This window comes from Nuphar pumila, unplaced genomic scaffold (genome assembly GCF_984573655.1).
Source record: "Nuphar pumila unplaced genomic scaffold, dmNupPumi1.hap1.1 HAP1_SCAFFOLD_175, whole genome shotgun sequence".
NCBI classification, from domain to species: domain Eukaryota; kingdom Viridiplantae; phylum Streptophyta; class Magnoliopsida; order Nymphaeales; family Nymphaeaceae; genus Nuphar; species Nuphar pumila.
In genome coordinates this window covers 75026-96436 of record NW_028323203.1, presented here as the reverse complement: position 1 = coordinate 96436, position 21411 = coordinate 75026, and the positions used below count along the sequence as shown (strand labels likewise).

General features: G+C 39.4%; 1 protein-coding gene and 2 long non-coding RNA genes across 3 annotated transcripts; 1 reads left to right on the top strand and 2 right to left on the bottom strand.

Annotated features, from left to right (window-relative positions):
* The first annotated feature begins 8889 nt into the window (after window positions 1–8889).
* LOC149810909 (uncharacterized) lies at window positions 8890–9785 on the top strand. Its single transcript, XR_016428961.1, has 2 exons — window positions 8890–9294; window positions 9400–9785. It is a non-coding gene; the product is annotated as an uncharacterized LOC149810909 (long non-coding RNA).
* Window positions 9786–15908: 6123 nt separating this feature from the next.
* Window positions 15909–16986, bottom strand: LOC149810908 (uncharacterized). Its single transcript, XR_016428962.1, has 2 exons — window positions 16924–16986; window positions 15909–16324 (listed from the first exon to the last, which is right to left on the bottom strand). It is a non-coding gene; the product is annotated as an uncharacterized LOC149810908 (long non-coding RNA).
* Window positions 16987–17392: 406 nt separating this feature from the next.
* LOC149810907 (inhibitor of trypsin and hageman factor-like) lies at window positions 17393–18628 on the bottom strand. Its single transcript, XM_089994085.1, has 2 exons — window positions 18568–18628; window positions 17393–17837 (listed from the first exon to the last, which is right to left on the bottom strand). Exons 1-2 carry the CDS (start codon window positions 18584–18586, stop codon window positions 17641–17643), a joined length of 216 nt encoding a protein of 71 aa, XP_089850211.1. The 5' UTR covers window positions 18587–18628; the 3' UTR covers window positions 17393–17640.
* Between the last annotated feature and the right edge of the window lie 2783 nt (window positions 18629–21411).

Sequence of the window (21411 nt, the reverse complement as noted above, 5' to 3'; positions counted from 1 at the left end):
ATAAAAATTCCTTCGCTAATTAACATTTTTTGTAGTGTTTTGGCGACAAAAAAAATGTTCTCGTTAATCCATTTCTAATTAGCGACAGATTTAGCGAGGAAGATATTTTTGTCGCTAATTTTGCAAATATTTCAGATGTTAGCGACAGATAGTTTTATCTCGCTAATCTATCGCAAATTTGTGACGAAAAAAATCCATCACAAATTTTTGTCATTAATTAGCATTTTTCTTGCAGTGAAATGTATGCAAAAATATGTATATATAGTATGACATTCAGAAATTACTATGTAAATCTCTTTTAGGTAATTAATCGTAAAAGAAGTTTGCAAATATAAGGATATTCACACATATATAGTATGGTATTTATGAGCTACCATGTGAATCTCCTTCAAATAATTAATTGTTAAAGAGGTTTGTCGATGTGTAAAAAAAATCGCATATATATAGTTCAACATTCGCTAGTTACCATGTTAATCTCATTTATTTAATTGAACGTTAAGGAGGTCTGCAAATGTGTATGGACATTCACATATATATAGTACAACATTTGTGATCTACCATGTGAATCTTCTTTAAATAACTGATCATTAAGAATGTATGCAAATATGTGAAAATATTCACACATATCTAGTCCCACATTTGCAAGTTATCATGTCAATCTCCTTTTAAGTAACTTAAGGAGGTTTGCAAATGTGTGAGAAAATTCATATATATATAGTATGACATTTGTGAGCTACCATTTGAATCTCCTTTTAAGTAATTGATCATCAAGTAGATCCGCAAATATATTGGCATAGTTACTTAAAAGAGATTTGCATGGTAGTGCACGAATGTCGTATTATGTAAATCTCCATCACATTTGTAGACCTCCTTGACAATTAGTTGTCTAAAGAAGATTCACATGGTAGCTCATAAATGGCATACTATATATATATACAAATTTCTCCGCACATTTGTAAACCTTCTTGATAATCAATTACTTAAAAAGAGATTTGCATGGCAGCTTGCGAATTTCATACTATATATATGCAATTTTTTCACACAGATCTCCTTGACGATAAGTTACTTAAATGAGACTCAAATGATAGTTCGTGAATGGTGTACTATATATATATATATATATATATATATGAATTTCTTCACCTCCTTTACAATCATTACTTAAAGGAGATTCACATGTTAGCACACTAACTTTAAAAAGTTGATTAGTGTGAAGGGTAAAAATGTCCTAAAAAATTAAGCATTTGCAAATTTGGACGTGAGCGGATTTCCAAAAACTGAGCATTTCAAGAAACGTGTCATTTGCTCATACAATATGGTCAGTTTTCGTTTTTATTTCAACTTGAAATGATTAATCGGAATTGAGAAATAATTTTTAGAATTAGATTGGGTCTACAAATTTCATTCATACCGGACCCTCGTTAGATTGGGTTATGTTTGGGTCTAACTTTAAGGCTTGTTTCAAAATGGGTTCTGAAAAGACCCAACCTGCTTACATCCTTACTTCCAACATCTTAATTAATCCTCGATTTCAAACCTAGAGGTCAACATGGGACAGGTTAACCGATCGTCTTTCAAGTGCAAGCTTGATTAAAGTCGAGCCTGGACTCACACATTACTTGTATTCTTGTTGTCTTTATTTTCTAAGAATTGTTAACGAAGATTAATATTTGTTCTTTAATTCCTTTAACTAACGTCTTATTTAAATGCACTCTTAAGATACCTAAACAAATACCAAACCCAGTTGGCCTAACCTTTTTTCAAGATTAAGAGCAGGTCAGTTTTGTAAACATAATCTAAGATTTGGTTCGGTGGTCTTAAAGCTTGCACAAGCCTGGTCCTCTCAAGAATGGGTTATAACTTGCCCTGCTCTTGCTCGGATTGCATTTTGAGCTTAGGTGCCTTGCTCAAAACATGCAGACCCTAACTTCATCAAGCCTGCTTGACCCATTTCTACCGACACTATGTTTCGAGAAGAAAGGCAGTAATATTTATATTATAAATATAAAACCAGATAAACAATACAAGATCATGGGAGTGATGAGTTGTCCCACCCTTTTAATCAGTATGTGCCTTAGCCTTTTTTAAACCACGAAGCTCCCTACATATCCTGTTGTGAACCAGCTGAATATCCAAAGCGGCCCCTTCGAAGATAACTGAATCCAAATTTGCCTCCATGCAATTAGTAGCCAGCATCTCCACTTGAAATCACATTTGCCACCTGATGTTTTCTTCCGATAGTTCAGAAACAAGTGGCATGGGAAACAAGATTGCTCTCTACCTGGTGGGGGGCTCTCCCCAATACATATAATATATTTCTGAACCATCCACAATTGTTAAATACGTGCTCAATGCTTTCCTCTTCTCTTTCACACAACCTGCATTGGCTTGCAAATTGGAACCTCATTTTCTCTAGGTTATGTTATGTTTTAACTTTTTAGTGAATCATGAGCCAATCAAAAGCTGAACTTTGTGGTGGCAGTCCTCCCATGAACACCTGATTCGGCAGCCACTACATCGATGGTGTGCAGTTGGATCTGTAGAAAGAAGCGATGGAGAACTCCTCATCCTTATACTGCTTCCAGCAGATGCCATCCACTATTTCTGTTGCACACCAACAAGCATCTCCAGCAATTCCTGTAGTTGCATTTGTGCATTTTGAGTCAAGGTTGGCCCAAGGTTGAGATGCCAATCTTCTTCCTACCAAAAGTCCCGTACAACTCCATTGGTCCCTCTGCTGACCCAGAAGAGATCCGGGTATTTGTACCCCACTAAGGGTGATAATTGAGCTAAACGATCTAAACAACATGATGTGGGGCTTGGGCTCATGTTGGATATTTCATATTGGATCCCATCTTTGAGTGACCCTTAATGAAGGGTATTAGTGAGGAGGGGGGTTACATGAATGTAAAAGGTTTACATTCAATATGGCATGTGGGGTTCACTACATGAATGCCCAAATCTCCTCCTACATGATTGCTTTATGAGTGCAATCAAGGTGTTCTCTTTCTCTCATTTGAGTTTAGGGTCCTGCACACCATCAACTTGACGACGGGGGCTCATCGGTCGATAGGTTGAGGAGAATGCCTAACACTACAAGAAAATTGTGGATTAGCGACGGACTATATCCATCGCTAATCCGTCGCTAAGCCGTCACTAAACAGTTTAGCGACGGATTAGCGATGGATAGAGACCATCGCAATTTTTTGCTCGCTAATTAGCGAAAAAACTTATCTGCCGTTAATTTCGTCGCTAATTTGCGACAGATTAGCGACGGATAATGTCCGTCGCTAAGCTGTCGATAAATTTTAAAAAAAAAATAAAAAAAAATTGATCCCTGTCAGGCGATATTCCGGCAGCAATAAGCCGGACTTATACCGCACCCGACAGGCATTGCACAGAACCAGTGCTCTCCAACGTAGCCGTCCTCCGTGAACCGATGCTCTCCGGCGTCGCCATCCTCCGTGAACCGGCCTCCCGCACCGATGCCTCGAGGTTAAAGTGGTTTGAGTCTCCCTCCGACTTCACCCCGGACGGAAGGACGATCGCAGAGGAGAAAGACAACATTTCGTCTTCAATATTGTCGTTCCTTGACAGTCCAGAGGCCGACCACTTCTTCTCATCCACTGCAGCTGCTGGCACCGCCATCTTCGGCTCCAACGAGCTGCCAAAAGATGAGGTTCCGGCCAACGCTTTTGCGTCTGCCTCATCTCCGTCCTCCGTGAAATGGCATCTTCCGTGAGACGGCGTCCTCCGGCGTCGCCGTCCTCCGGCATCGCCGTCCTCCAGCGTCCACCGACGTCGTCGTCCTCCGGCGTCGCCGTCCTCCGTGAAACTGCCTCGTCGCCGTCCTCCGAAGAAGTCGGTTTAAATCGAGCGTGGCCGATTTAAATTTCGAACGGGGAGAGAGGGAAAATTTCGGGCTTTGTTAAATCGAAAATTAGTGAGGGAATCAGCGAGGGAATTTTTTCGTCGCTAATTAGCGACGAAGCGACGAAAAAGTCCCTCGCTAAATCCCTCGCTAAAATGTTTTTCTTGTATTGAGAATTAGCGAAGAAAAAATCATTGTCGTTAATCCGTCGCAACTTAGCGACGGATTAGCGATGAAACAACTTTCATCGCTAATCCGTTGCTACTTAGCGACGGATTCATGAAGAAAGTTTTTTCTAGTTAATCTGTCGCAAAGTTGCGACGGAAAAAATTCATCGCAAATTTTCATCGCTAATTAACACCGGCATCAATGCTCAATGACATGTGTTTCTTTGTTTTTTACATTGGGGTTTATGCCAACATTAGGTTATGGGCCTATTCATCGCATTTGCACCGTGTGTGGGTGACATCGTTCTTGCGGCACTCGACAGAATTTGTTTCGACGAACCTCTCCTTCATCGAGCTCTCGTTTAGTTTTTGGGAAGTAGGATGGTGACAAGGGAGGAGTTGACCGGCGCACCACCGCCTACGGTTTAGCAGCTGTTGCTACCCTCCCGTAAAGGCGGCAATGGTCGCCACGATGCCGAAATCCTGATTTTCGTCATTTTTTTTTGAGACCCCAACTTCTGTTTCCCCGCAGTGACCCCCTATTGCTTAATACCATAACCAGTTTGCTGCTGACTATTTTCTGTCTGGCAACGACCAACGTCGATGGCAGCTGGTTGTCGACGGTCGTATGGCCGGCTGCAACAGGGGGGTTTAGCAAGGACAGGGGTGAAACCCCATTTTTTACAACCTCCTCCAACCCAGAACGTCGCCGGTAGGTTCTCTATTTTTGTAGGTCAACGCCAGCGGTGGGATGCCATCACCAGCGACATCCAGGACTGGCCGCCAGAAACTGCCGGTGATAGAAGGTGTCACTGCAGAAATAGAGAACTGAGTTCCTTGATTTACAGTCAACAGTCACTGCAACTGTCGGTGAATGTCGATGGCCGACGTCGGCTGGTCACCGGCGGCTGCAATGGACGATCGCCAGTGGAGGGCGGAGGATGTGTGCAAAAAAAAAAATCCCTGTCTTGCAGCCCTTCATCATTACAGTCGTTGGCGGATGGTGGTGGTCGACGACAACTGGTCGTCGTCGACAGACCATCACCGTCGACTACAGTGGTTGGCCATTGGTGACGACTGCAAAAAAAAAAACATCCTCCTTACCTTTGCTCAAGTCGTTGCGGAGGGAGGTCATCACTGGATGGTCGTCGTCGGCAACATTTCGGCATTTGGTTTTTGAGAAAAATGAATGGGGAGGGGCATGGTTTTAGAAACCAAGCACATGTGGCATTTGGTTTTTGAGAAAAATGAAGGCGTTCAGTTTAAAATCGAGCGCCATCGGGTTTCCACTATAGGAAACCTAACTCAGGGGATGGCCCCATATGACCCGATTCAGGCAGATCGGGTATCAAATCCGCATCCCAAGGGGGAACCCGATCTAGTCCTGAATGCTCTGTTTTGAATGGATCGGCCGATGACCGTCCTATGGCAGACCTTATCCAGACCTGAATCCATTAAGGACCAGGTGGATCGGGTCTGGACCTTGTCCTAGGGACCCAATCCCAACTCAGACCTGTTTGGGGTTTCAGGTATGGGTTTGACTCTATCTGTACTAGACCCAAGCTCTCGATCTGACCTAGATCTTGTTTGGATCAGGTTTGGGTTTGGATCTGGATCAGGTTTTAGGATCTAGATCTAACCCAAATCCTATTTGTATCGGGCCTAGATCTAGATTGGGTTTTAGGATCCGGATTCAACTTGAATCTAGTTTGGATCTAAGATCCAACCTGTGATCCAATTGGAATCGGGTTTTGGATCTAGATCGTGTTTAAACCAGATCTAACTAGGGATCCATTGGAACGTGATCTGGATTCAGACCGGATCAGATCAGGTCTGAAATAAGGTCCATATATTATTTAAACCCTTAAAAGGACTGAACTGCTTCTATGATCGATACAGGGTATTTCAGGACTGGTTCAGAGCCCTTTTAGACTGATTCCTATTAGTTTTTCATCGGTTCATAAATATAGAAATCTTTTTTTCTAAATCAGTGAAGGGATTTGGTTTTAGGGGTTTATAGGTTTTTTTACATGTTTTGAACCAGTTTACGGCTGTATTAGACCGGTTTGAAGTACTTTTTAATCGGTTTCAGCATGGGGACCCTAGGTATTACTTGTAAGAGCATGTTTTTATCATTTTCTCATGCTTTATAGGTGTTTATTATCATATAAGCATGACTTTTTTCATGTCGCATGCATGCATTTTATGCTATTTAAGTTATACATGATATTTGATTATGAATATGACTAAATTCATGGCATATGTAATGAGTTTTTATCAAAATTTATTTATGCATATAAGTTGAAGCATGAATTTATGTTTTTGATAATATAATACATGTTTTGTCATGAATATACATGAATTATGATATGTACATGGGCATGCTCTATAATAAAAATATGTTTGTGGTAAAATATTTTGATTAACTGACTAATGCAATCACCAAAGTGATCTGAGTTGTATTGATTGAGGATTCTTTGGAGCATATTATGATTCGATATTATGATTGTATGTCTTTATGAAATAATGATTCTACTCAAAGGTAGGTCACTGTGTCTCAAATTTATACAAGACGTAATAGTATATATATATATATATATATATATATATATATCAACCCATGAAGCATGTTCATACTTAAAGGTATAGTATAGAATTACCTGTGGTTGCATGATCTACTAGTTTCACCAATTGAAGTCAATTCCTTATGAATTGAAGAGACAAAGAAATTATGATTATTATAATTTCTACTAAAGTGAAATGATAATAGCCCAATTATGCATGTTTCAAAAAAGGTGAATAATAAAGGGTCTCAATTTTTTGCCTTTTCAACATGAGTCTCATTTAAGTAATTATAAGGTTTTTTCCTTTTGTTTCTTGCAATACCAAGTTCTTCGATCATTGATAGTTTTAAATCTAATTTTTTGAATTGAAAAAAATAGTATTATTCACTCTTAGTTACATGGACCTAGATGTGACTCTTAGAATTGACAAAATTCCTACTCTTATAGAGCAAAATACAACTAAATAAAAGGCTACCTTTGAGAAGTAAGAGCACTCAAATAGACTTAGTTTATTTTTTTCGCAATCAGGAGTGACTAAGAACATTAGAGACATCATCCCTCACTACAGGACAGTAAAGAAATTCTTGAGTCATTGAGGCTTACTTCATCAATTCTAATAAGGCTAGGGCTAGTACATTGATATCTAGGTTGGTGTCTATAAAATATTCTAGTGACAATCACATACGACAACACATATTAGAGATAAATAACATTGCATCTCAATTGAATGACATAAAGTTTGTCATTTCAGACTATTTTATATGATTTTGACCTCATTGCCTATTGAATTCAGACTATTTAAGATCGATCTCTTACAAAAAAGATAATGAGTGGTCTTTTAATTACCTCTTGACCAAGTATGTTGAAGAGAAAGAAAGACTTAAGGGTGAGAGGGTGTTGAGCGCACGTATTGTCTCTCATCAAGGAAAACATAGGCCAAGGGCAAAGAAAGGTTCTTTCAAGAAGAAACCCTCTGAGGAGAGTCTAAACTCTCAAGTGAAAGTCAAATCTCAGGCAGAAAGTTCTTCTATAAATTGTTTTTGTACACGAAGAAGGAACATACGAAGGAAGTTCTTCTATAAAGTGTTTCTTCTACAAAAAGAAGGAATATAAGAAAGAAGTTATTATATAAAGTGTTTCTTTTACAAGAAGAAGGAACATAAGAAGGTACACTGCATTAAGCATAAGAAATAACTCTCAAATAAAAGTAATGAATCATTTGTATCTCATGAGTGCAATTTAATTCATGTTTAATTGCATAGTTGGTGTATTGACTATGGTGCCAGGAGCACCAATTGAAGAAAAACCCAACAATCTTTATTATCAAACCAAATTGGTAAATGTCCAACACCTCCATCCACACATGCACAACACCCTTTTCAATTAGAGACAGAGAGGTATGAATTGGTTGGAGCAATATGATCAACATTCAATTAAGACGGCCAGCAGGTTAGAAACTTAATCAAACCGACGTATCCATCCTTCTTAATGAAAGCATAAGGACAGAGAAAGATGACAAAATCCTTCAGAAGGTTGGAACCGTACGAAAACTATAGTCAACATTCAAACAAGGCATACTTTTTTAAGGAATATATATATTTAAGAAAACCACTCCAACAAGGCATACACCACCTTACGAAAAGGATGGCTATCAAGCCAAATCTATAAATACCCACTAGCAATGGCTTGCTATAACCGTAAGTGAACATCTTCAGAGAGAGAGAGAGAGAGAGAGAGAGAGAGAGATGGCAGACATTTGCAAAGGTATGGCTTGATGACCATATATTATTCATGTCACATATATAGGTGTATTGCATCAGAACGAAAGGTTTGTTCTGTAAATTGTACGTTACTCATGTCACGTAGGTGACACGGTGATCTTCATTTTGTTCTTCGTTGAGGAATTCGGTAATGAACCACCCCACTGCTCGGGCAAATACTTTGCTAACTACTTGGCCCGGTCCCAGCCCCTGACCCAAGCCATGTGGCTGCCACTTGGAGAGAATGGGACCCAAACTCAGACTACGTGGCAGCTACTTGGGACGTTGGACGAAACCTTTTATGAATTACGTTTGCCACCTTTTGATATATAAATGTATGGAAAAGAACACCCTATATGGTATCATAGAATCAAGAATTACGTTAGTAAAACATTTTATTACCCTTCTGTTTAGAAAAAAGCCACTTTATTCTTTCAGAAAAATAACATTTTGTTATGTTTGATATATATATATACACACACACAAACGTGTTTCAATATCCTTTTAAAACTTAATTTGTCGAACCCGGCGAGTCATGTACGCATACGTTTCTATATCGGCATAGCTTTCTTTTTCTTTTTTTCGTTTGTATGATGTTTTTTTGTTTCGTTTGCTGAGTCGTTCCGTATTGCGGTATATATTGTAAGCGAGTTGTGGTGACTCCTCGTCACCCGCTTCCTCTACTTTCTTTTTTAAATATATTGATTTTTTTTTTAAAGAACAGAATAATATATTTAATATCATGATAGGAAGAATTACAACATGAAAAGAATTGATGAGTAATCAATTCCTAGAAGACGTAATACAAGGAGCCTTCTATATCAAACATCTATCCTAGAGCTGCCCGCCGTGCCTAGATCTTGATTGGGTCATTTCAGCAAGTCTGGGGTCTTTGTGGGGCAGATTTGGACTGCCCCAATTGCAGTGCAGTTGTATGGCTTTACAGTAACTAGCAATTGTATTATTTCATTGTTTTGCTGCTTTTCTTCTGGACCATGTGATGCTAATGCGAGAGAGATGAAACAATTTTGGTGCAGGTAAGAGCTCTTGGCCAGAATTGTTGGGTAAGCATGGGCAAATTGCAGCAACCACCATTGAGAGGGAGAACCCTAATGTGAAGGCCTTTATTGTTAAAGAAGGTACAAGTGTAATTGAAGATTTTCGCTGCGATAAGGTATGGGTTTGGGTTAGCAAGAGGGATGGGACAGTTATTCAGGTCCCCCGTATAGGGTAAACGGGAGGTTTCTATGTAATAACATGCCGACGGTAACTGAATAAATTGGCTTGCTATACAATGTCATGGTTGTGTTACAACAACCTTGTGAGTGCCAATAAATTGCAATAAATTAAAATTATTTTGGAAATTTGTTTCTCTAAAATCATGTACTGGATTCATAATACAAACTTGTTTCACTATTCATAATTACCTATTAAATGTTGTATGGTTGGTCCAGCTCTATAGATATTGATTTCTCAACCGAACCTTCCCTTTGATGGTACTCTCTCTCTCTCTCTCTCTCTCTCTCTCTCTCTCTTGAGTGAAGGAAAAAATTTAATAAAAGGATAATAAGATCATAAGATAGAAGAAGGGAAACCAACCACATTCCTAAAATGCTGGTGAGTGAATAGGTTTTCTGCACCTTCATCCAAGCGAAAGCTACATTCCCTTTAAAGGGATCCGAATCCAAGTCCAGATTCGAATAATATCCAATGAGGTAAGGCTGAAACAAAATTCAAAATATACATGACAATCATGAATACAGTACAAAAAAAGGACAAAAAATGAGGATCTGGAATACCGACCAGGTGTAGTTGTATTATGAATAATTTTGGGTCAGACTCAGACATGGACTGTGTCGTTCAAGGCCTTCTGCTAGCCGTCTTTGTAGGTAAGGCCCGTAACATTAGAATGGACTGTTAGGAATCGGTTTCACACGCACACGCCACACACGCGTTTGACCTGAAAAATTAATAAGTGCAAGTTGTTTTTTGCTTAATCTGATAAGTAGATATGAGATCCGAAAGCGCCACTAAATGAATTTTGTCTCACCCATTGGATGGAGAGCTGATGCTGTACCACCCAGCGTTTACAACCACAAACCCCACCACTTGTACCACAAGTGGGCTACAATTGCCAATCATTTTTTGCAACCGAAGGCAGTGGGTCTTTGAGAAGAATTTGCCCTCTAACAGTGTCGTAGGAATCATTAAGGCCCATAAAGAATTGGAACACCCTTTCACGCTCTTGTTGTTCTTTCAGTTGCTTAAACGCACCACACGTGCATGTTGGTAGTGGGTTGTAGGATGATAGATCATTTCAGTTTAGAAAAATATGTTGCAACTGGCATTGAGTCTTGGCAGAGATGCACAATGGCATTAAAGGAATTTGCATACTTTATTCAGTTACCATAGGATGCAAATGGATGCCATATCTCTCTCTCAATTATCTCAATTAGGAAGGATGTATGGGGTTGTACATGCGTACATGTGATTACGTCTGTTTGATACCAAGCTTGCAGTCTTTTTTAAAGGCATGTTGGGGTTAGGCAGACCCCCACCAGTAATTATTCAAGGTACCACTGGGGTTTGTGTTGCTTTGGTACCAATACTCTCTCTCTTTATCTCTATCTGGAGCTGACTAGGGTTATTGTGTACATAAGTGGCGGGGCCAACCTAAAGGCATTGATGGTCATGATGGACAGACTTGTTTTGATAAGTAATTGAGGTAACAAAAATTCACGCGGAAGCAATATAGGATCTAATAAAGGCACAATCAAAACTCAAACCACAACCAACATCTCTCTCTGAGGATCAATGCGTGGTGATGAACCTTCTTCCTTCCTCTTCTTCTCTCCACTCTCTCTCTCTCTCTTTTACTTCTTTTCTCCCTGCACGTTGCATTCAGTCACTCTGCTCTTCTCTCTCCAGCACACAGCCTATAAACCTCTATTTATAGATGGCATAGAGACTTCTAGATGTGAGCCTTTTAGACTCATTCCAGAAAGTGAAGGGGTTTTGACACTTCAACTTCCTGCATTAATGGGAAGTGGGTGACTATTTCACTTTCCCACATCATTAATGAAGGGATAGGGTTGGCCCTTCAACTTCTTCTGCATTAATGGGAAGTAGTGGGTGATTATTCCACTTCCCCGCACCATTAATGAGGGATAGGACGGGACCCAACAATCTTCCCCTTCAGCCCAAGGGGATACTCCAATTCAAATAATTAACTGGAGTTCATGTTGGCCAACTGTCGACATGTATTTTGTTTCTCCATCGATAAGGCCTTTGTCAGCATATCTGCACCATTATCATTTGTGGAGATCTTTGCAAGACGAAGTAATTTTTTCTCAAACACATCTTGGATCCAATGGTACTTAGATTCTTGGTGAGATGAATGGCACTCTGACTGTCGCAGTACACCAAGTACTTGTCTTGCTCTAAACCCAACTCCTTCAAGAATCTTTTAATCCATAGCATCTCTTTGCAAGCTTTTGTAAGAGCAATGTACTCAGCCTCTGTAGTAGACCAAGCAATACACTTTTGCAATTTAGATTGTCATGATACAGCTCCTCATTTAAAAGTGAGTACAAAACCTGATGTGGACTTTCTTGTATCAATATCTCCAGTCATATCTGCATCTGTGTAACCTGTCAAGACAAGTGGTCTACTCTCAAAGCTTAAACAAACTTTGGAGCTCCCTCTAAGATATCTAAAGATCCACTTTACTGTTGCCCAATGCTCTTTTCCTGGATTTGCAAGAAATCTGCTAGCAACACCTACTGCATATGTGATGTCTGGTCTCGTACATACCATCGCATACATCAAGCTTCTGACTACTGAAGCATGAAGAACTTTCTTCATTTTCTCCTTCTACTCATCATTTGATGGACTCTCCTCTTAGTTAAGCTTAAAGTGACCTACAAAAGGAGAACCAACTGGCTTTGCATTATTCATATTGAACCTGCCCAACACCTTCTCAATATACTTCTCCTGTGATAACCATATCTTCTTGGTTTTTTTATCACGAGAGATTTACATGCCCAATATTTCCTTTGTTGGCCCCATGTCCTTCATTGCAAATGTCTTACTCAGTTCCTTCTTGAGCTTGTCAATCATAGACATTTCTCTTCCAAGGATAAGCATATCATCAACATATAACAAGAAATAATAAAATTCTCACTGAATCATTTTATGTAGACACAATAATCTGAAGTCGATCTTTTGTATTCATTTTCAGCCATAAATGAATCAAATTTCATGTACCACTGTCTTGGAGCTTGCTTCAGCCCATACAAGCTCTTTTTCAACCTGAATACAAGATTTTCTTTACCTTTGACTTTGAAGCCTTCTGATTGCTCCATGTATATCTCCTCCTCCAAATCACTATAGAGAAAAGCAGTCTTCACATCTAGCTGCTCAATCTCCAAGTGCAGGTTAGCGGCAATACCTAGAGCAACACAAATAGAAGACATTTTAACAACAGGAGAAAAAATCTCTTCAAAGTCAATATCTTGCTTTTGACCAAAGCCTTTCACAACCAATCTGGCTTTGTACTTTGGTTGAGAACTTTGTTCTTGAGTCTTCAACTTGAAAACCCACTTGTTCTTCAAGGCCTTTCTGCCTTCTGATAGTTCCACCAAGTCATAAGTGTGGTTCTTTCTGCTTGCTAGTTAACCCCCTGCCGGAAAACGCGCGCGGGGGGGGAGGGGAGGGGGGCAACCCCCTTAATATCTGTCTCCGGGCGGCGGTGAACCCTCTCTCTCTCTCTCTCTGCAAAGCTGCTTTGTATTGTTTCAGTCCCTCATGGAACCCTTAGATCCCTTTCTCTGTCTTCCCCTTTGCTTCTTTCAACGGCCCTCACTCATCAACGTTATAAGCGTACAGGTGATGTCGGTGCCCAACGAGGGGTATCAACGGGGCGGCAGAGTCGTCGTGGCCAGAGGTAGAAGAGGAGGAGGAGCCACCCATTGTGTTGTCGAAGGGACGTTGCCTCTTGGCGCTGGAGGCGGTGGTGCCGCCACCCACCGCTCCAATAGAGCCCTTGCACACAGAGAGAGAGAGAGAGAGAGAGAAGCCTGTCGATGCATTTGGTGTGGAGGCTGCGAGGAGAAAGGAGGGGAGAGGAGGGAAGAGGGAGAGATCGTGCCCTAAATGGGCCTTTTAATATTGAAACTTAGCGACAGAATTATTTCATCACAAAAGTCATCACTATTTAGCGACGGCTTCGCGATGGCACAATTCCATCACAAACACCATCTCTAATTTGTCGCGTAGTAGCTACGGATTTAATTTCATCGCGCATCCATTACGAATTAGCGACGAATGAGCAACAAAATATTTTCTGTAGCTAATTTCATAAATAATTCAAATGTTAGCGACAAATATTTTTCTCTCGCTACTTCATCGCAAATTTACGACGGATTTTTTTCGTCGCAAATTTTCGTCGCTAATTGAAGTTTTTCTTGTAGTGGCATAGTCTCTTTCCTTTTATCGTTAGGATAGAGACGAGACCCTATCCAAATGGGTGCTATGTTATGTACAAGATTTTAGGGATTAGTTTCTGTGTATAGATTATCGTGTTTGTGATCCCGAAAATAGTGGGATGGTTGTATATATTGTTTGTTCTTTTCCTAATGAGATACGATGGAAATTCTTTCTCATGATTTTTGGCTCTGCTCTTCACATGGTATCTGAGGCATTGAAAGGTCTATCATTTTGAAGTTGAATGCCCATTGAAGCTAGTTTTTCCATATCTCACTCGTTAAAGTAGATCATGAAGTCTGTTTCAATTGCAATAGGCATATCTTTGAGTTTGGCTGTGGTGAACCACAAGATAGCGTCAGTAGCCCTATCGTCATCATCGTCTAGGTGGGCAGTAGGTCGACCTCTGGTTTTGCACTCAAGGTTGCTCATCACAAGTTAAGTCATTACTTCTGTTTTTGTGATCTCCTTTGATCGTTATGGCTAAATCTGTTACTACATCTTCAAACCCATCCGATGAAACTACAAATCCTCTTTATTTGCACCATTCCTGTAGACTCAAAACTGTCTTAATATCTCAACCCCTTGATGGGGATAATTACGCCACCTAGAGTAGAGCCATGATAATGGCTCTGAGTTTATAGATCGACAAACTACCCAAAGTGGGTGCGATGTAGCAACATGATCTTATCATGGTTGTTGAACTCAATTTCATGGGACTTGGCACATAGTGTGATCTATGCTACTACAGCCCATGAAGTATGGTTAGACCTTCATGAGAAATTTTCTTAAAGTATTGCTCCCCATATTTATCAAATACAATATGCCATTGTGCATCTCTGCCAAGACTCAATGCCAGTTGCTACATATTTCTCTAAACCGAAAGGATTCTAGGATGATCTATCATCCTACAACCCACTACCAGCATGCACGTGTGGTGTGTTTAAGCAACTGAAAGAACAACAAGAGCGTGAAAGGGTGTTCCAATTCTTTATGGGCCTTAACGATTTCTACTACACCGTTAGAGGGCAAATTCTTCTGAAAGACCCGCTGCCTTCGGTTGCAAAAAATGAGGCTCTCTTGATTCAAGATGAGAGTAGTAGGGAAGCTCGTGTTGTGTCGGCAACAGCCTCTAGGAAATCAACTCTCTTTTCTCTAGGATTTCAAGCGACAAAAGTGTATCCACTGGAAGAGGGAAGCAGATCAGGTCATGCTGAAAATGAGCGTTTTTGCTCATGCGGGCATCTTGGCCGTCTGTTTGCAATTTGGATGACCCAAAATTATTCATAATACAACTATACCTGGATCTGACTGAACCCATTAAACTATATCATGATCAAGAGATCTTCAAAATCAAGAGACATTCATTTTCTTCATTACCAAATGTACTGTGAAAATTAAAGATTTTGTGTGAATTTAAGTCTCTATGGGTGTTTTGAAAAATGAGTCTGGGCCAGGTCAAGCACTTTTAGAGGCCAGTTAACATCTAGTAGGGCCAGGTCAAGCATTTTAGAGCCTTGCTTGTGCAATCTGATCAGCCTGTCACTCGGTCTGGTTCAGGTCAGGCGCATAAAACTTTGACCAAACCCAACCCAAACTAATTTGGGTTCAGGTATGCCTGGAAATTGTAGATCATATAAGTTAACGGGTTTGGGTGTGTATCGAGTACCGTATAATCAGGTTGGGTCTTCAATAAACCTGATTTTATCAGTTCTGGTCATAACAGGTTCGGGATTCAGCTCTGGTCGGTATTCCAGATCCTCATTTTTTGTACTGTATTCATGATTGTCATGTATATTTTGAATTTTGTTTCATCCTTACCTCATTGGATATTATTCGAATCTGGACTTGGATTTGGATCCCTTCAAAGGGAAAGTAGCTTAGCTTGGATGAAGGTGTGGAAAACCTATTCACTCACCAGCATTTTAGGAATGTGGTTGGTTTCCCTTCTTCTATCTTATGATCTTATTATCATTTTATTAAATTTTTTCCTTCGCTCAAGAGAGAGAGAGAGAGAGTACCATCAAAGTGATGGTTCGGTTGAGAAATCAATATCTAGAGCTGGACCAACCATACAACATTTAATAGGTAATTATGAATAGTGAAACAAGTTTGTATTATGAATCCAGTACATGATTTTAGAGAAACAAATTTCCAAAATAATTTTAATTTATTGCAATTTATTGGCACTTACAAGGTTGTTGTAACACAACAAAGACATTGTATAGCAAGCCAATTTATTCAGTTACCGTCGGCATGTTATTACATAGAAACGTCCCGTTTACCTTATACGGGGGACCTTAATAACTGTCCCATCCCTCTTGCTAACCCAAACCCTTACCCTTTTGCAGTCAATTTCTTGAGTTACTATTGAGCCTTCTTTAACAATAATGGCCTTCACATTAGGGTTCTCCCTCTCAATGGTGGTTGCTGCAATTTGCCCATACTTACCCAACAATTCTGGCCAAGAGCTCTTACCTGCAACAAAATTGTTTCATCTCCCTCGCATTAGCATCACATGGTCCAGCAGAAAAGCAGCAAAACAATGAAATAATACAATTGCTAGTTACTGTAAAGCCATACAACTGCACTGAAATTGGGGCAGTCCAAATCTGCCCCACAAAGACCCTAGACTTGCTGAAATGACCCAATCAAGATCTAGGCACGGCGGGCAGCTCTAGGATAGATGTTTGATATAGAGGGCTCCTTGTATTACGTCTTCTAGGAATTGATTACTCATCAATTCTTTTCATGTTTTTTCTAAACAAAGAAGGGTAATAAAATGTTTTGCTCTATTACTAATGCAATTCTTGATTCTATGATACCATATAGGGTGTTCTTTTCCATACATGGCTTGGGTCAGGGTCAGGGTCTGGGGCCGGGCCAGGGCAAGTAGTTAGCAAAGCATTTGCCCGAGCAGTGGGGTGGTTTAGATACAGCTGGAAAATGAACGAAGAACAAAATGAAGACTCACCTACATGACATGAGTAACTTACAATTTACAGAACAAACCTTTTCGTTCTGATGCAATACACCTATATATGTGACATGAATAATATATGGTCATCAATCCATACCTTCGCAAATGTCTGCCATTTCTCTCTTTGAAGACGTTCACTTACGGTTATAGCAAGCCATTGTTACGGGCCTTACCTACAAAGACGGCTAGCAGAAGGCCTTGAACGACACAGTCCATGTCTGAGTCTGACCCAAAATTATTCATAATACAACTACACCTGGTCGGTATTCCAGATCCTCATTTTTTGTCCTTTTTTTGTACTGTATTCATGATTGTCATGTATATTTTGAATTTTGTTTCAGCCTTACCTCATTGGATATTATTCGAATCTGGACTTGGATTCGGATCCCTTTAAAGGGAAAGTAGCTTTCGCTTGGATGAAGGTGCAGAAAACCTATTCACTCACCAGCATTTTAGGAATGTGGTTGGTTTCCCTTCTTCTATCTTATGATCTTATTATCCTTTTATTAAATTTTTTCCTTCACTCAAGAGAGAGAGAGAGAGAGAGAGTACCATCAAAGGGAAGGTTCGGTTGAGAAATCAATATCTAAAGAGCTGGACCAACCATACAACATTTAATAGGTAATTATGAATAGTGAAACAAGTTTGTATTATGAATCCAGTACATGATTTTAGAGAAACAAATTTCCAAAATAATTTTAATTTATTGCAATTTATTGGCACTCACAAGGTTGTTGTAACACAACCATGACATTGTATAGCAAGCCAATTTATTCAGTTACCGTCGGCATGTTATTACATAGAAACCTCCCGTTTACCCTATACGGGGGACCTGAATAACTGTCCCATCCCTCTTGCTAACCCAAACCCATACCCTATCGCAGCGAAAATTTTCAATTACACTTGTACCTTCTTCAACAATATTGGCCTTCACATTAGGGTTCTCCCTCTCAATGGTGGTTGCTGCAATTTGCCCATACTTACCCAACAATTCTGGCCAAGAGCTCTTACCTGCAACAAAATTGTTTCATCTCCCTCGCATTAGCATCACATGGTCCAGCAGAAAAGCAGCAAAACAATGAAATAATACAATTGCTAGTTACTGTAAAGCCATACAACTGCACTGAAATTGGGGCAGTCCAAATCTGCCCCACAAAGACCCTAGACTTGCTGAAATGACCCAATCAAGATCTAGGCACGGCGGGCAGCTCTAGGATAGATGTTTGATATAGAGGGCTCCTTGTATTACGTCTTCTAGGAATTGATTACTCATCAATTCTTTTCATGTTTTTTCTAAACAAAGAAGGGTAATAAAATGTTTTGCTCTATTACTAATGCAATTCTTGATTCTATGATACCATATAGGGTGTTCTTTTCCATACATTTATATATATATATATATATATATATCAAAAGGTGGCTACCGTAATTCATAAAAGGTTTTGTCCAACGTCCCAAGTAGCTGCCACGTGGTGTGAGTTTGGGTCCCATTCTCTCCAGGTGGCAGCCACATGGCTTGGGTCAGGGTCAGGGGCCGGGCCAGGGCAAGTAGTTAGCAAAGCATTTGCCCGAGCAGTGGGGTGGTTTAGATACAGCTGGAAAATGAACGAAGAACAAAATGAAGACTCACCATGTCACCTACATGACATGAATAACTTACAATTTACAGAACAAACCTTTTCGTTCTGATGCAATACACCTATATATGTGACATGAATAATATATGGTCATCAAGCCATACCTTTGCAAAAGGATGCCATCTCTCTCTCTCTCTCTCTCTCTCTCTCTCTCTCTCTCTCTCTCTCTCTCTTTGAAGACTTTCACTTACGGTTATAGCAAGCCATTGGTAGTGGGTATTTATAGATTTGGCTTGATAGTTATCCTTACCTTTCCTAAGGTGGCGAATGCCTTGTTGGAGTGGTTTTCTTAAATATATATCTTCAAAAAAGTATGCCTTGTTTGAATGTTGACTATGGTTTCCGTACGGTTCCAAACTTCGTGAAGGATTTTGTGGTCTTGCTCTCTCCTTATGCTTCCATTACGAAGGATGGATACGTCGGTTTGATCCCATGGCTGAAGTTTCTAACCAGCTGGCCATCTTAATTGAACGTTGACGATATTGCTCCAACCAATTCATACCTCTCTCTGTCTCTAATTGAAAAGGGTGCTGTGCATGTGTTGGACATTTACAGATTTGGTTTGATAAAGAGCACTGGGTTTTCCTCCCTCTGCTGGCGCTCCTTTTTAATTGGAACTTGACCATATTGGCTTATGGTTTACGCCTCTTCACGAGAGCTGATCTAGTAAGATGTCAAAATACTTTTATTTGAAAATCATGATTTTTGTGAAAGAAAAACACGATCAAAAGGTAATTCCTACCAAATTGACCTTTTTTTTTTTTTTTGAAAGAAAGGTAATTTCATTAAAGTATTAAGAAGAATTGAAGTAATATAACGTTTCAGCAAGTGATGAGATATCACTTGCTGAAATAAATTTATCAAAAAATTACATACCTGCAATGAAGGCAGTATCAAACCATCCAGCCAGTTAGAATACTTGGGTTTGAAAGATGACCCTGTTGGTTCTTGGAGGAGAGCGCCCCTACAAACATCCGGTTATCTTGCATATCCCTGCTGCTCCGGAACACCAAAACCAGCAGAGCAGCAGAGAGCCATATCCTACCGAAGAAAGCGCCAGCAGAAAAAAGTCTACAATAGACACCCGACCAGACACCATTACTGTATACATTGAGGTAGAGAATCCTGGCTCCCAGGAGGACAAGGCGTAACAGGTTACATGAGGCCCCTGATACAACTGCCCCCTTGCCAGTAGAACCTCCTCCAATCTGAACACTTTTGAGCCAAGCACAAAATTTCAAGAATTTGAATGAGAATTTTTGTAAACAATACAAAAATTTCTATTCCCTGCGTTATTGGCATGTGTGAGTGATTGTCTTAAACTAGTGTTTTCAGCTTAACTTTGATACAGTGACAATTAGAGGCTAACTGATAAATAAATTAAGAAAGTTGATCAGTCAGTAATTAAATTAAGCTATTAATTTCTTTGATTAAATAAATTAAGTGGGTGGCTAATTACCTTTGAAAAATCATACCTAACTATGCGAGTTAAAAAAACCATAGTCATTAGAAAACTTTAGCTAAGTATGAAATAAATAAAAAAATTAATTATTCTCTTGTGTGGAAAATTAAATTGATGTCTAACCGTCAATATTGGTGATGTTCGCTAATTAGGATTTATTAGTATATAATTATTAGACATTAAGCATTTATTCACTAATTGTAATTAATTAGTGGCGGGTCGCTAATTAACAAGCAAATAATGTAAATTATACTTAAAGTATTAAGTGAATTTTTAAATTTTGACTTATAAATATAATTATTTTTTAAATGAGACCTAAGATGCAGATGATTAACAGATTCCAAAAAAATTGAATATTCTTGTGGATTTAGACCCACATCGGTTTGGTTTGGACTCAACTGGTTGAAAAATCCAAAAGGGGAACAAAGGAGAATTCAAACTTTTTATAGGAGGGAGTGGGCTCACTTCACCCCATCTCCTCGTAGGGTTTGAAAGCCTAAGAGGAAAGGTCGTGTGACCCATATGGGCTCTCTTTTGAGGAAAGATCAAAATAGAGCTTTTCAAAAAGAGGAGTTTCACCTCTACTTTTTTGTTTTTTTGCTATTCTAGTGAAAGCATGGGAGACATGCTTGTAAAGGGAGAGAGGTGGCTGGAGGCTGACCAATCTCAATCCTCCATCAACCCTACATCTTTATCTATTCCCCCCCCCCCCCCCCCATTTCATTTCTTATAAATCATGTTTAACACAATTCACTTTTTGTGAGGTGTCTCCTCCGTCCTCTTCTCTACCTTCTAAACTCTTCACAAGTTGTTCTGGTTTGGTGTGAGGACTCTTCACAAGTTTGTTGAAGCCACATCTCCATCGACTCTAGTGTAGGGAGGAGAGTTCTTTGAACTCCTCTCTACACTATGTTGGTAGAGGAAAAAAGAACTCTTTGCATTTTTTTTCTTTTGTTTGACAATGGAAGGTCTAAAATACCACTTTAATCTAGAGATGTGGGTGGCATGATGTGTTTTATGTTGAGACTCCTGCGTTTTTATTTACTTAACCAAAAGCATGTCGATATTCTTGTCTCAGCCATTTGTTCTCTTTTGTAGGCATGTTGTATTTTATTTCATTTTAAGACATTGTAATCTAAGTGTGTTGATTTATTTTTTTTCAGTTTGTTTGTCAACCATGGGTTATTACAAACATGCTGGATTTTTTTTTTTACTCCAAGCGCATGTTTTTGGCAACCATGATGTGTTTCTTTGTTTTCCATAACCAAAGCGTCATGATTTTGATATTTAAACATCATTTTGCAATCATGTATCCTACTTTATTTTGTTCTAATAACATGTTGTATCAAGTTCTTGGCATTTTAGTGATGTTGAATATTGTTTTGTGTCTCATGTTATTATTATTTTTAGTCCATTAGTTGTTGTGTGTTGACCATGGTCTGAACCCACATGAGTTTTTAGACCATGGCCTGAACAAAAGTTTGGT